General features: G+C 46.9%; 1 protein-coding gene across 8 annotated transcripts in view; it reads right to left on the minus strand.

Moving 5' to 3' along the window:
- SUN1 (Sad1 and UNC84 domain containing 1) overlaps positions 1–13,674 on the minus strand; it is a 66,418-nt gene that overhangs the window by 22,911 nt on the left and 29,833 nt on the right. For all 8 annotated transcript variants that reach the window (XM_036932890.2, XM_057487493.1, XM_057487492.1 and 5 more), the window contains exons 3-6: positions 5,820–6,008; positions 4,258–4,442; positions 3,369–3,395; positions 3,087–3,263 (exon numbers count right to left, since the gene is read on the minus strand). In XM_036932890.2, coding sequence (XP_036788785.2) covers positions 3,087–3,263; positions 3,369–3,395; positions 4,258–4,442; positions 5,820–6,008 — 578 coding nt within the window. The remainder of the gene's footprint in view (positions 1–3,086; positions 3,264–3,368; positions 3,396–4,257; positions 4,443–5,819; positions 6,009–13,674) is intronic.

The raw sequence follows: 13,674 nt of genomic DNA on the forward strand, positions 1-13,674 counted from the left end.
CAGGGATGGAGGTGTGTCTTAGGCGGACAGAGAACACGGACGCTTGTTTTCAATTCTAATGCCCTGGGTACTTGTGTGTGAGCAGTGTAACACCCATGATCAGCCTGAGGCCCAGGGGTCCTGAGGGCACTCGGGGAGTCCCCGGGCAGTGTGCTTTGGCATCCCAGCTTCCCGGCTTCTTCCGGACAATCTCAGTTGTTCACCTGCCACATCCCATCAGCACCAGCTTTGCTGAAGACTACTGATGGCCCAATGAAAAAAGGCTTGGAAGCCTTTTAAAGCCTTTTTGGTGAACCAGAACAATCACATCATTTGTCAGGAGTGCCCTTAAGGTGCACTCTTTTTGAGGCTGACTCAGAAACCACGGGGTTCAAGTGGGATGCCTGATCTTCAACGCATCCATCCCACTTTTTGTCTGTCCACCCGAGGAAGATGTGTGCATGTGCACAAACACACACATACAAGGAAACACTGATCCTAAAAGTGTATGAACAAAGTCCACCTAGACACTGACTACATAAGCTTTTACAAATATAAATGCAATATTAGACAGGCATCAAGAATAATTAAGTTAATCTCAATTAACATAAAATGAAAAAAGTTGCAAACCCGTATGTATACTAGGACAGAGTTGCATTTAAGACAAAACAAGCCCCATATTTCTATGGATACACAACTGCACTATTAAACAGTGACTGGCTAATCTTATGCTAATGATTCTCATCAGCAGAATTCATACTGAATTATTACTATTAGCAGGAGTTCTCCCTAGAAGAAATCAGTGGCTGGGGAGGGAAGGAGAGAGGAATTCCTTTTATCTGTTCTATTTGAAGATTTTATGGGCAGAGAGTTAATTTATGCCTGAAAAAAGTTACACATATTTTACGCAAATATGGTTATATATAACAATTCATGTACTATGGTTCTGACTACATAATGGGAAACCTGGAGGGCCAGACCCCATGTAAGTGTGGTGGCCCTGGGTGGTAGATCATGAGGGATTTTAACTTTCTTCCTTGCACATCTCTGGGATTTTCCAATGTTCTTTGATAAACACTTTACTCAAATTAAAAATAGACTTTTTTAGTATTTTTTTTAAGGAGTAATAGATTACTGTTGGTTCTATAAATCACTGTTACAATCTAGAAGAGCAAAGAAGGTGTTAATAGAAACTCAAAGCAAACAAAAATATAACTTGTTTTCTCCTTGAAAACACTGAACACCTATTTAAGCAGGCAAGTGTGAATTCCCAAAGGTTTCTACCAAAACCACACCCAGCACCTCTCCATCTTAAGACCCATCAGCCACACTGCAAGCTCAGGCCCACTGACCCCCATCCACAGTCAGAACAGAGGGGCAGCTGTCAGTTATAAACACACGAATAAGGAGGCTGCAGGAAAGCAGAAAATGCCTCCGTACATGTTCAGTGATCTGTGAGGTGAGAGTAATGTGCTTCTACCCTAAGAATCACGGTAAGCTCACCTCAAAGCATGCTGGTTGAACCCTGACACTCGGCATCTGTGTGGCTGTGTGGGCTGAGTCAGGGGCTGAGCCCTGCATATGGACTCCCCAAGCCGTGAGCACTCCAGAAGCAGTGTGGGGACAACACCCGGAGGCAAGACGTCTGGGTCTAAGTACAAGCTCCATCACTTACCAGTGAGTTCCTGTAGCTAGTAACCTATCTGCCAGTCTTTAAAATGCGGGTAGCAGCACACGCAGGGCAACTGTGAGAGTTCAGGAGGTCACAGGTACGGAAATGGGAGCCTGGGGAGCACTCAACAACGTTGGCCTCCAGACGGGGGACCCATGCACCATGCAATCCAGAAATCCTTGCATGGAACCTGCAACCTCCCCTTCCTCTTTCTTATTTTGTTATTTTCATGCTATGACATCTTTATGTCAAAAACACAACAGTAGACAAAATTAAAAGCTTTACCAATGAGAGTAAGACGCCAAAACGGAGATAATCCTTAGTCCTGGTACCATCCTTCATTACATCAAAACAATCCCTTGAAAAACATTAATCAATGCCTTCGTGTGCAAGGCACAGCCATGGTCATGGTGAACAGAAAGAGACAGCCCTGCCCTCCGGGTACATTCCTGTCCCTACATCATCCACCTGTCTGAGCATGTCCTCCAAGCCAGCCAAGCAGGTCAACACTTAAATAAGACAAGGTGCCAAGGACTTGGAAACAAGGCCATGCACGTTTCAAGGAAAGGCTCCCCAGTCTCCATGCATAGGTGAGCAGTCATCAAGGGGCAGGAAGCCATGGACCAGCAAGGAGTCCCCAAGCCAGTAGGGGCACCTCAGTCACACAAGGGATGTGCAGCTATGCTCACTCCTGGGAGCCCAACAGAGAGGCCAACTCCATCACACCCAGGCAAAGCTCAGAGCAGCCAGCACGCGCCACAAGAAGCCCTGCAGGCCTGCCTGGAAGGGCCGAGGCAGCCCCAGCGTGCTAACAGGCACACGCCCTGGGGCCACCTTTGTGCCCAAGCAGGTACAGCCTGGACGCTGCAGGCCAGCTCAGTTACTTAACAGGGCTGACTGCACCTGCCAGGATGCTCTGCAATGATGGCTGCCATCCCCATAAAAGCCAGCACTCACACACACCCTCTCAGAAGTGGCACATTCCCACACCAGCTCACACATAATGGGAGAGACAGGGAATGCTCTCCTCATGGCCGCTGGCACACACACTCTGTAGCACAGGTGAGGCACCACCCTGTAGCTAGTCCTTCAGAACATTCACATGCTGGTGCTACTCTGATCATAAAGGTCTGTGTCTGACAGTGACTGCACCACGTTACCAGTTTCATTCCAGTAGGAATTTTGCTTACCTAAAGCTCAAATGTATAGATTTCATGCTCTCCCAGATACGAAACCGCTAACCACATAAAATGTAAGTTAAGAGAGGACGAGGAGGAACAAAGCTTTTTGGTGCACTTCTAAGCTTTTAAGGGATAATTCTGAGTTCAAGTCAATGATAGAAAGAGTGCAGTCACTGAGGCCCAAAACCATGTTTACATAAAGAAAAATACTGGACATGAAATCTTTTCCTAACTTTTAAAAGAGCAATACTTACGTTTTTGACTCCTGTCCCTGGAGTAGACTCTCGACCATGTGCCCTGGGAAGTAGAGCATGCAGTGAGCATGTCCTTGTGTGCAGACAGTGCGCTGCATTCACTGCACGTGTAGCCGTTGCTCCTGGCTGCACCTGCTGCCAGGTCACCATTTCCCTGGATGACAGCTTTATTTCCACCTGAAGTTTTCAAACAGGAGACAGAACCTGTTTATCATGATCTGAAGAACTAACTAAACTTCCATCTTGAAAAGTGTGGGGAAGAAAAAGGACTAAAATAATTACCTTTAAGATCTCCATCATCATCAAGACCTAAAAAACACACACACATAAATTTTTGCTGATGAGCTCAAAAGACCAAAATAGAACAAAACCTACAAAAAAAGTAAAGGTTAAATGGTTCATAAAGCAGCAGCATCGCATTGGTCAAGATTTATTTCCTGAAATGCATACATTTAATGGAAATTTCATCACATAAATGCACACAGTATCTTGATTCCAGGTAAAGCACCTCTCTGGAGAAAACAGATGCATGTACACACACGCTGACCTACAGAACTGGCAGAAGGAGCCCAGCACAGAAAAGAGCCTGCTCCTCAGTGTGCGCACAGCGCCGGAGCCTCAGCAGCAGCACCATTTGCTTCCCTCACTCCTGTGAGCTGAGCAAAACAGAGCAAACACAAATTCCAACAGTTCCCAAATCAGCACACAAAACTTTTGGAACTCATCTAGGTCTTCTGTCTTCTCAAAGGACTGACCAGACATAGTAGACAACAGCAATCAGCTCTGTGCCTGTAAAAGCTCACACCCCACACTGTGAGCACCAAGGCAAGGGACATACCGTTGCTGGCTTGAGTGTTTCCTAGTGTCAAAGCATCTACACTGGGTGCTCTCCAGTGACTCAAAACTACTGTGTCTGCCCCTCTGCCTTGCCACCTAGAGCTGTCTGCAGCTTGAAACCACACTGGTGCATTTTCTCAATGACTTTACTTAAACATCCCATATAAGTACCGCCTTCAGAAAAACAGGTACCAGGTTACTACCTGGTTACTTAAAATCTCCCAAGCCCCAACAGAGCTTCCACCATCACTGGAGCTCCTTCTGCCCCATATGGGGCAAAGGGCAACAGGCCCTTCCCCAAGCCACCTGAGGAACACCACTGCGGACAACTCACCCCAGAAGTGGTCCACTTTGGTCTGCTCACGGATCAGAGACTCATCCAGCATGGGAGGCCGAAGACAAGCCTTAGCCTGCAGCCCACTAGAGCCACGGTGGCCAACGGCCAAGGATGTGACCTTTGTTGAGTTGTGGTTTACACCAAAGGCTGGTTTGCTGGCACTTCTGCCCTGTTTCACTGTTCTAAAATAGAAGGAATAAGAAGCAAGTTTATAGCCTTCTAGTAAATATATAATGATTACACCTTATAACACAGAATCTTTGCCTGAGAATAAAGTATTTTTAAGGCAACATCTTCTTATGTCTTTTCTGCTGTAATGAAACATCTATCATCTAAAAATGGAATCCTTAAGCTGGGGTCTAAGAACTCCTTCTAAAATGATATACCCTAATAGTTTTTGGATTATTTTGGGCCTGATGATCCAAAAGTGTTGTTAAAACTTTAGTAACCTAAGAATAAAAATGACCTAAATGTAAGAAATTATTATTTATAATCATAAGCCCTCTCCTGTTAAATAAGTACTGCACACACATATACACCCACACTATTTTTCAGTCACTGGTATGAACAGAATTGCATTCAGCAGAGCGAGGAAAGGTGTAGCCTGAAATAATTTCTGCACTTGTATTCACCACAAGTGACAGTGCCCTTGAAAACACGTGCTTTACCAATGTGGCGCAGGCCAGGTGGGGACAGACAGGCAGAGAGAAGGCCCTGGCCTTCTCAGGGAACGAGCCACGGGTGAGAAGCAGGTGGCAGCAACATGGCACCAATGAACAGACACACTATGAAACCTGGTCCCCGCAGTGCCAGGAGCAGAGAGCAGCCTCCTCACACGGAGCCTCTGGCACCGTGCCACACAGCACCGAGGGCATTCTGCCGCACCTTTGGGAAGCACAGCATGGAAATCTCCGCAACCAAGGCCCAGGGACCTGCTCTCCAAGGTGGCTGCCCCACCGATGGGTGGGCACTACTACGGAACAAGCTCCCAGCCAGCCTGCTCTCAGCACGCCACCCTCTTGCAGGGCACCGCCCCTATTCCTGAAAGACGACTACTGGGCAGACAGCAGAGAATGCAGAAACTTGTCATTCTCTCGTGAGCCACAGGGTAAAGCTGTGTTTTTATTCTCCATCTCACACTTCTGCTGCTTCTTGGGTACAGAAGTGGTGATGGGCACATGAAGTTCAGAAAGGATGAGAACAGACAATCATGAACACAGATTTTTAACACAGACTGCTTTAAAAGGTCAAGTACACTGCCATGTGAGGACCTGGTAAGCCTCCTCCCCAGGCACAATACCTGGTAAAACAGCTGAGGCCAGTTCCTACTACAAAGGTGTACCATCTAGAGTCTGAGCACAGAGAGAATGGGAAAACCCTAACTTGCAGACACCATACAGTCCAGAACTAGTCTCAACCCTTATTATAACAAAGCTGTGACCTTATGTGTATTGTGTGTGTGCACACCTGCCCTGAAATCAGGAGTGTAGTTTTACCAACAAGCCGTGTGCCGGTTTCAGCTGGCACTACAACACACGAACCAGGGAAGCAGCACTTACCTGGCTACTCTGTCCTCCAGGGAGGTGGTGCTGCCCACGCAGGAGTGAGCGTCCCCAGCCTGGCCGCTGCCAGGGGTGTACGCTGTGGTTACCAGGCGCAAACTGCGGCGGGACATTCTTGGAGAATCAAATACAGGATCCAATTTGTGCTGAGTCTCAAACTCCAGAGCGTCAGAAGAGTAACTTGAACTGGAAGGAAAACAAGCTGGAGGTCAGTGGCACTCACAGCACTGCTGCTTAGGCGAAGAGAGTGAGGAGGAGTGCTGTGCACACTACAGTGAGCCTGGAAAACTGCCATCACAGGGGGGCTTTTCCACAAAGCAGAAGCAGGCTGCTCCCAAACCCACATTGCTCTGACCAGTGAGATGCTAAGTGGCTCCCCAGGAGCCTGGGTGTTTAAGCAGAGAGCTGACCATAAGAACTGCTTCGGGACCTGCAGAATTCACGCGAGTTCCCACCCAGGGGGAACTATGTTATCATTATTAAAATCAGAACACAGTCCCGAACAGCCACCAAGCCTGGTAAAGCAGTTAAGGAGCTGCGGACTGCACATGACATTCCAATTGACACAGCAGGAAGGCATCACAGACCGATGTGAGGAGGAAAAGGAGAGCACGTGATGGCAGCCAAGGCCACCTGGCGACTAACTCACCCCATGGCTAGGGACAAACCTGGAACAAAGAAGTCACTTCAGTGCCTTCTCCACGGGACTGTCTAAAACTAAACAGCGTGTTCTTTGGCGTTGTTACCAAGTTTTTCCTAATGAAGAAACATTAATTGAGCGCCTGTGCTGGGCCTCCAGGATGGGATTATACCCCCTGGCCTGCGCAGGCTGTGCCGATGGTACAGAGGAGCCCACAACCCCATGGGGCAGAGAAAGGGGGCAGACAATGTGGTGAGACCGGGCCGGGGGAAGAGAGGCTGTGCAGAGGGCACTACAGGAGTGCAAGGAAACAAAACAGAACCCGTGGCAGAGAGTAGGACTTGTAACATCCCCCACAGTGTGTCCACAGAAAGGCATGCCCACAAGGCACGGAGAAAGCAGCTCCTGCTGGGCTGAGGATGTGGAATGCACAGTCGCCAGGTTGTCTGAGTAAAGTAACTGGGCTTAAGAACATTTCTGCATTGCATTCTATTTCTAAAAATATTTTCAGAATCAAATTCATCTTAAACGTTATGAGATCTAACACTAAAAAATGTGCAGTAAACCAATTTTAAGTTGATATAAATTACTCCCAGTTCACACGCATTTGATGCGTCCCATTCAACTTAACACCAGGGTTTCTCACCTTCAACTGAGAGGCCGGAGTGGAGGAGGAAGACGCCACACTGACCCCATGGAGCTTGTAATAAGAATGCTAAGCAAACATGATTTTAGTGTAACCTAAAATATGGTTAGTTTTCTTCCCAAAATATTTGGTACAATTATAATTTCAGTTTAAGAAAACTAGTATTTCAAATCAGAATTTATCAGGTACTAAAGCCAATCACCCTATACCACCATGCTCCTCCTCTCAATCCAGGTGCTGGGTCTGCCTGCCTCCGTCTAAGCCCCAAACCAGGTTGACTCTGAGGGTCAATCTAGACGGATATGCAAACATACAGAAAGCAAGCTGCTGCCCACGGTGTAGGGAACAATCACCAGCCCTGCCCCAGCCCTGGAGGCTCCAGCTGGGGCCACTACAGCACTGCCATGGTCCAGACCTAAGCTGTCCAGCACAGAACTAGGAATGCCTTCACTATGACACAGGTGTTCAAGGACCTGCTAGTTCGATTAGAAAGAGCACTGGGGCAAAGCCGGTACAGGATGTCTGCTGCAGCCCATGGCAGGGCAGTGTTCAATGAACCTGAGACTGGTGCTGTGGAATGGCAGGAAGCCACCACAAAGCCTCAAGGTCTTCCCAGACATGCTGTCAGATGAGGAAAAAAAACACTCTAGCCTCGTCCTACGGATGTTAGGCCATACAGTAAACTACAAATTCTCTCACACAGGTATGTAAAAGCACAAAGAAGATCTGGAAGGCTCTCTTCAAACTGGGGCCCAGAGAAGGTGGGGTCTGGCACCGCCACGTTGGCTGTAGTGCTTAATGGGAGGATGCGTGGCAGGCAGGGATCTGTGGCTGGGCTCTACTTCGAGGCTGGCATTGCCTTGTCCCACTTCCACCCAACAGCGCCCACCAAGGCACGCTCCTCTGTCTCATTAACTGGACCCTGGGCAGCAGCAGGCTGTGGCGGGCAGTGTGCCAGGCAGAACATGCCATCCAGACCCCTGCCGACACTGAGTTCAGCCTCATGTTATCAATGAACGGCCTGGTCACTGTGAAGAATACAGGGCAAAGCAAGTCGCTGACCACTCTCGGCCTGACCGAGCCCTCTTGGCTCAGGATTGCTCATCTACACATCTCCTGCCAGCGGCAGCCCCATAAAGTCCTAACTGCCCTTGCATGGCAAGTCCTCCACCCCAGTGGCTCTTCAGCCTCAGGGACTCAGTCCCTGCCCGCTGGCCTATCGCAGTCCACCCAGTGAGCCTCCTGCACCTGTACTAGACTGCCAGTCCTCTGCCCAAACCTCTCCTCAGGCCCACTTTCACCACCCTGACTCCCTGGTCTGGAAGGCCCTGCTTCTTTATACCCAGAAAAACAGCCGCCATCAGGGCACTGCCTCCAGCTCTCAAACAATGACAAAACACCCATGTGCTCTGCACCCTCTCCTGCTGCCTGGGAGACTGCAGACGATCCCTGCCCTCCTCTCCTCCTCTCCTGCATCCTCTCCAGGGCGCCTACCATCAGCCTCCAGAGCCCGCTCTCTCTTTCCACAGTAACCAACAAGCAAAGTCGCACCCTGCCCTGCCCTCCCATCAGCCCAGTCTACACTCACTCAACCCACTTCATTGTGACTTCTGTCCCAGTGGCTGCCCAGCCTTCCAGCAGCATGTGGCTCTGCTGACTCCTCTCCATCCTTGAAGTCCCCTCCTGTCTTGGCTCCCAAGGCAGATTCTGCCAGTGCTCACCAACAGTGGCTTCCCCACCTTTCCTTCCTGCTGGCAAACTGACCCCCACCAGAGCCTGGAGAAGTCAGACATTCTTCCCCAGCACCCCCTGCATCTAGAGTGTGGGCATGGAGCTGCACCTAGGTCCCACGGCCTAGGGAAGCCTCCAGAGGGCTTCTGGGGAAAGGCTACCCCTGACCACAGCAATGCTCACCCACAGTTGCTCATCCATCAGTGAGAAGCTGATGAGACTTGATGGTCAACAATCAAGCTGACAAACACTCACCACCATAGGAGAGACAGGCGGGCCTCAGGGCCCTCCCATCAGAATGTAACAGGAAGTCCCTCCCCTTAAGTAGTCATGACAACATGTAAACAAACAACCTGGAGGCGACCCAACCAAACTACCACCTTGTAGGGAACACCCCCATTAAGACTTGAGATACATCACCCAAATAGAATGTGAGAATCCTATTTAGGCTGATCTTTAAAAAATGAGGATCTGGAATTGAAGCACTGACTAAAAATCTGATGTATTAAGCAGGGCTATTTTGGTGTGTTCCTGGTATTCTCGGAAGTTGTTTTTAAAATAACATTATGTTTTCAAGATGGTGGGGGTGGCCAAGTGCTTGAAACCAAGCAAGCTTGTTGCTGTCCTGTAGTCACACACCTGACATTTTCCACAGCAGAGAGACACTGCAGTTTAAAAAATGGAATGACCATGTTGGTGGATCCTGTTATATGTTTACTGAAATTGCTAAGAACAAAGACCAAAGCCTGCAGGACAGTCACTATAAAAAATGGAATGGAGGAGGGGCGGAAGATGGCGGCGTGAGTAGAGCAGCGGAAATCTCCTCCCAAAACAACATATATCTATGAAAATATAACAAAGACAACCCTTCCTAGAATAAAGACCAGAGGACACAGGACAATATCCAGACCACATCCGCACCTGAGAGAACCCAGCGCCTCGCGAAGGGGGTAAGATACAAGCCCCGGCCCCGCGGGAGCCGAGCGCCCCTCCCCCCAGCTCCCGGCGGGAGAAGAGCAGGCAGAGCGGGAGGGAGACGGAGCCCAGGACTGCCGAACACCCAGCCCCAGCCATCCGGGCCAGAGTGCAGGGCCCTCGATACTGGGAAAACAGGGCAGCAAGAACAGTGAGCAGGCACTGGAGGCTGGGCGACAGAGGACATAAGAAAAGCGCGCGACCATTTTTTTTTTTTTTTTTTTGCTTTTTTGCTGCTTTGTTTTGGCGAGCGCTTTTTGGAAGTCTTAAAGGGACAGGGACCCCAATACTAGGGAAACAGGGCAGAAAGACCGGTGAGCAGAGGCCTGAGGCTGGCACCGGAGAATAAAGAAAAACGAACGACCAACTTATTTTTTTAATTAAAAAAAAATTTTTTTTTTTAATTAAAAAAATTTTTTTTCTTGTTTTTTTTTGTGGTCGTTGTTCTGTTTTGGCGGGTGCTTTTTGGAAGTCTTAAAGGGGCAGGGCGGGTCACTTAATCCAGAGGTAGGGAATGCGGGATCTCTGGGCACCCTAACCCCTGGGCTGCAGGGAGCAGGGAGGCCCCTTACGGAGATAAATAGCCTCCCAGCAGCTCCTGCTCCAACGCGACTCCACCATTTTGGAGTAGCTGCCCGAGCCAGGCCACGCCCACAGCAACAGCGGAGATTAACTCCATAGCAGCCGGGCAGGAAGCAGAAACCCTGTCTGCGCGCAGCTGCGCAGCACAAGCCAGTAGAGGCCGCTGTTCTCCCAGGAGAGGAGGGCCACAAACCAACAAGAAAGGAAGTCCTTCCAGCCGTCACTCATCCCAGTTCTGCAGACTATTCCTATCACCATGAAAAGGCAAAGCTACAGGCAGACAAAGATCACAGAGACAACACCAGAGAAGGAGACAGACCTAACCAGTCTTCCTGACAAAGAATTCAAAATAAGAATCATAAACATACTGACAGAGATGCAGAGAAATACGCAAGAAAAATGGGATGAAGTCCGGAAAGAGATCACAGATGCCAGAAAGGAGATCGCAGAAATGAAACAAACTCTGGAAGGGTTTATAAGCAGAATGGATAGAATGCAAGAGGCCATTGATGGAATTGAAATCAGAGAACAGGAACGCATAGAAGCTGACATAGAGAGAGACAAGAGGATCTCCAGGAATGAAACAATATTAAGAGAACTGTGTGACCAATCTAAAAGGAACAATATCCGTATTATAGGGGTCCCAGAAGAAGAGAGAGGCAAAGAGATGGAAAGTATCTTAGAAGAAATAATTGCTGAAAACTTCCCCACACTGGGGGAGGAAGTAATCAAACAGACCACGGAAATACACAGAACCCCCAACAGAAAGGATCCAAGAAGGGCAACACCAAGACACATAATAATTAAAATGGCAAAGATCAAGGACAAGGAAAGAGTTTAAAGGCAGCTAGAGAGAAAAAGGTCACCTATAAAGGGAAACCCATCAGGCTAACGTCAGATTTCTCAACAGAAACCCTACAGGCCAGAAGAGAATGGCATGATATATTTAATACAATGAAACAGAAGGGCCTTGAACCAAGGATACTGTATCCAGCACGACTATCATTCAAATATGACGGTGGGATTAAACAATTCCCAGACAAACAAAAGCTGAGGGAATTTGCTTTCCACAAACCACCTCTACAGAACATCTTACAGGGACTGCTATAGATGGGAGCACTCCTAGAAGGAGCACAGCACAAAACACCCAACATATGAAGAATCGAGGAGGAGGAACAAGAAGGGAGAGAAGAAAAGAATCTCCAGACAGTGTATATAACAGCTCAATAAGCGAGCTAAGTTAGGCAGTAAGATACTAAAGAGGCTAACCTTGAACCTTTGGTAACCACGAATTTAAAGCCTGCAATGGCAATAAGTACATATCTTTCAATAGTCACCCTAAATGTTAATGGGTTGAATGCACCAATCAAAAGACACAGAGTAACAGAATGGATAAAAAAGCAAGACCCATCTATATGCTGCTTACAAGAAACTCACCTCAAACCCAAAGACATGTACAGACTAAAAGTCAAGGGATGGAAAAACATATTTCAAGCAAACAACAGTGAGAAGAAAGCAGGGGTTGCAGTACTAATATCAGACAAAATAGACTTCAAAACAAAGAAAGTAACAAGAGATAAAGAAGGACACTACATAATGATAAAGGGCTCAGTCAAACAAGAGGATATAACCATTCTAAATATATATGCACCCAACACAGGAGCACCAGCATATGTGAAACAAATACTAACAGAGCTAAAGGGGGATATAGACTGCAATGCATTCATTCTAGGAGACTTCAACACACCACTCACCCCAAAGGATAGATCCACTGGGCAGAAAATAAGTAAGGACACCGAAGCACTGAACAACACAGTAGAGCAGATGGACCTAATAGACATCTATAGAACTCTACATCCAAAAGCAGCGGGATATACATTCTTCTCAAGTGCACATGGAACATTCTCCAGAATAGACCACATACTAGGCCACAAAAAGAGCCTCAGAAAATTCCAAAAGATTGAAATCCTACCAACCAACTTTTCAGACCACAAAGGCATAAAACTAGAAATAAACTGTACAAAGAAAGCAAAGAGGCTCACAAACACATGGAGGCTTAACAACACGCTCCTAAATAATCAATGGATCAATGACCAAATCAAAATGGAGATCCAGCAATATATGGAAACAAATGACAACAACAACACTAAGCCCCAACTTCTGTGGGACACAGCAAAAGCAGTCTTAAGAGGAAAGTATATAGCAATCCAAGCATATTTAAAAAAGGAAGAGCAATCCCAAATGAAGGGTCTAATGTCACAATTATCGAAATTGGAAAAAGAAGAACAGATGAGGCCTAAGGTCAGCAGAAGGAGGGACATAATAAAGATCAGAGAAGAAATAAATAAAATTGAGAAGAATAAAACAATAGCAAAAATCAATGAAACCAAGAGCTGGTTCTTCGAGAAAATAAACAAAATAGATAAGCCTCTAGCCAGACTTATTAAGAAGAAAAGAGAGTCAACACAAATCAACAGTATCAGAAACGAGAAAGGAAAAATCACGACAGACCCCACGGAAATGCAAAGAATTATTGGAGAATACTATGAAAACCTATATGCTAACAAGCTGGGAAACCTAGGAGAAATGGACAACTTCCTAGAAAAATATAACCTTCCAATATTGACCCAGGAAGAAACAGAAAATCTAAACAGACCAATTACCAGCAACGAAATTGAAGAGGTAATCAAAAAACTACCAAAGAACAAAACCCCCGGGCCAGATGGATTTACCTCGGAATTTTATCAGACATACAGGGAAGACATAATACCCATTCTCTTTAAAGTTTTCCAAAAAATAGAGGAGGAGGGGATACTCCCAAACTCATTCTATGAAGCTAACATCACCCTAATACCAAAACCAGGCAAAGACCCCACCAAAAAAGAAAACTACAGACCAATATCCCTGATGAACGTAGATGCAAAAATACTCAACAAAATATTAGCAAACCGAATTCAAAAATACATCAAAAGGATCATACACTATGACCAAGTGGGATTCATTCCAGGGATGCAAGGATGGTACAACATTCGAAAGTCCATCAACATCATCCACCACATCAACAAAAAGAAAGACAAAAACCACATGATCATCTCCATAGATGCTGAAAAAGCATTTGACAAAGTTCAACATCCATTCATGTTAAAAACTCTCATCAAAATGGGAATAGAGGGCAAGTACCTCAACATAATAAAGGCCATCTATGATAAACCCACAGCCAACATTATATTGAACAGCGAGAAGCTGAAAGCATTTCCTCTGAGATCGGGAACTAGACA

Source organism: Manis pentadactyla, chromosome 10, assembly GCF_030020395.1.
Source record: "Manis pentadactyla isolate mManPen7 chromosome 10, mManPen7.hap1, whole genome shotgun sequence".
In the NCBI taxonomy this organism is placed as follows: domain Eukaryota; kingdom Metazoa; phylum Chordata; class Mammalia; order Pholidota; family Manidae; genus Manis; species Manis pentadactyla.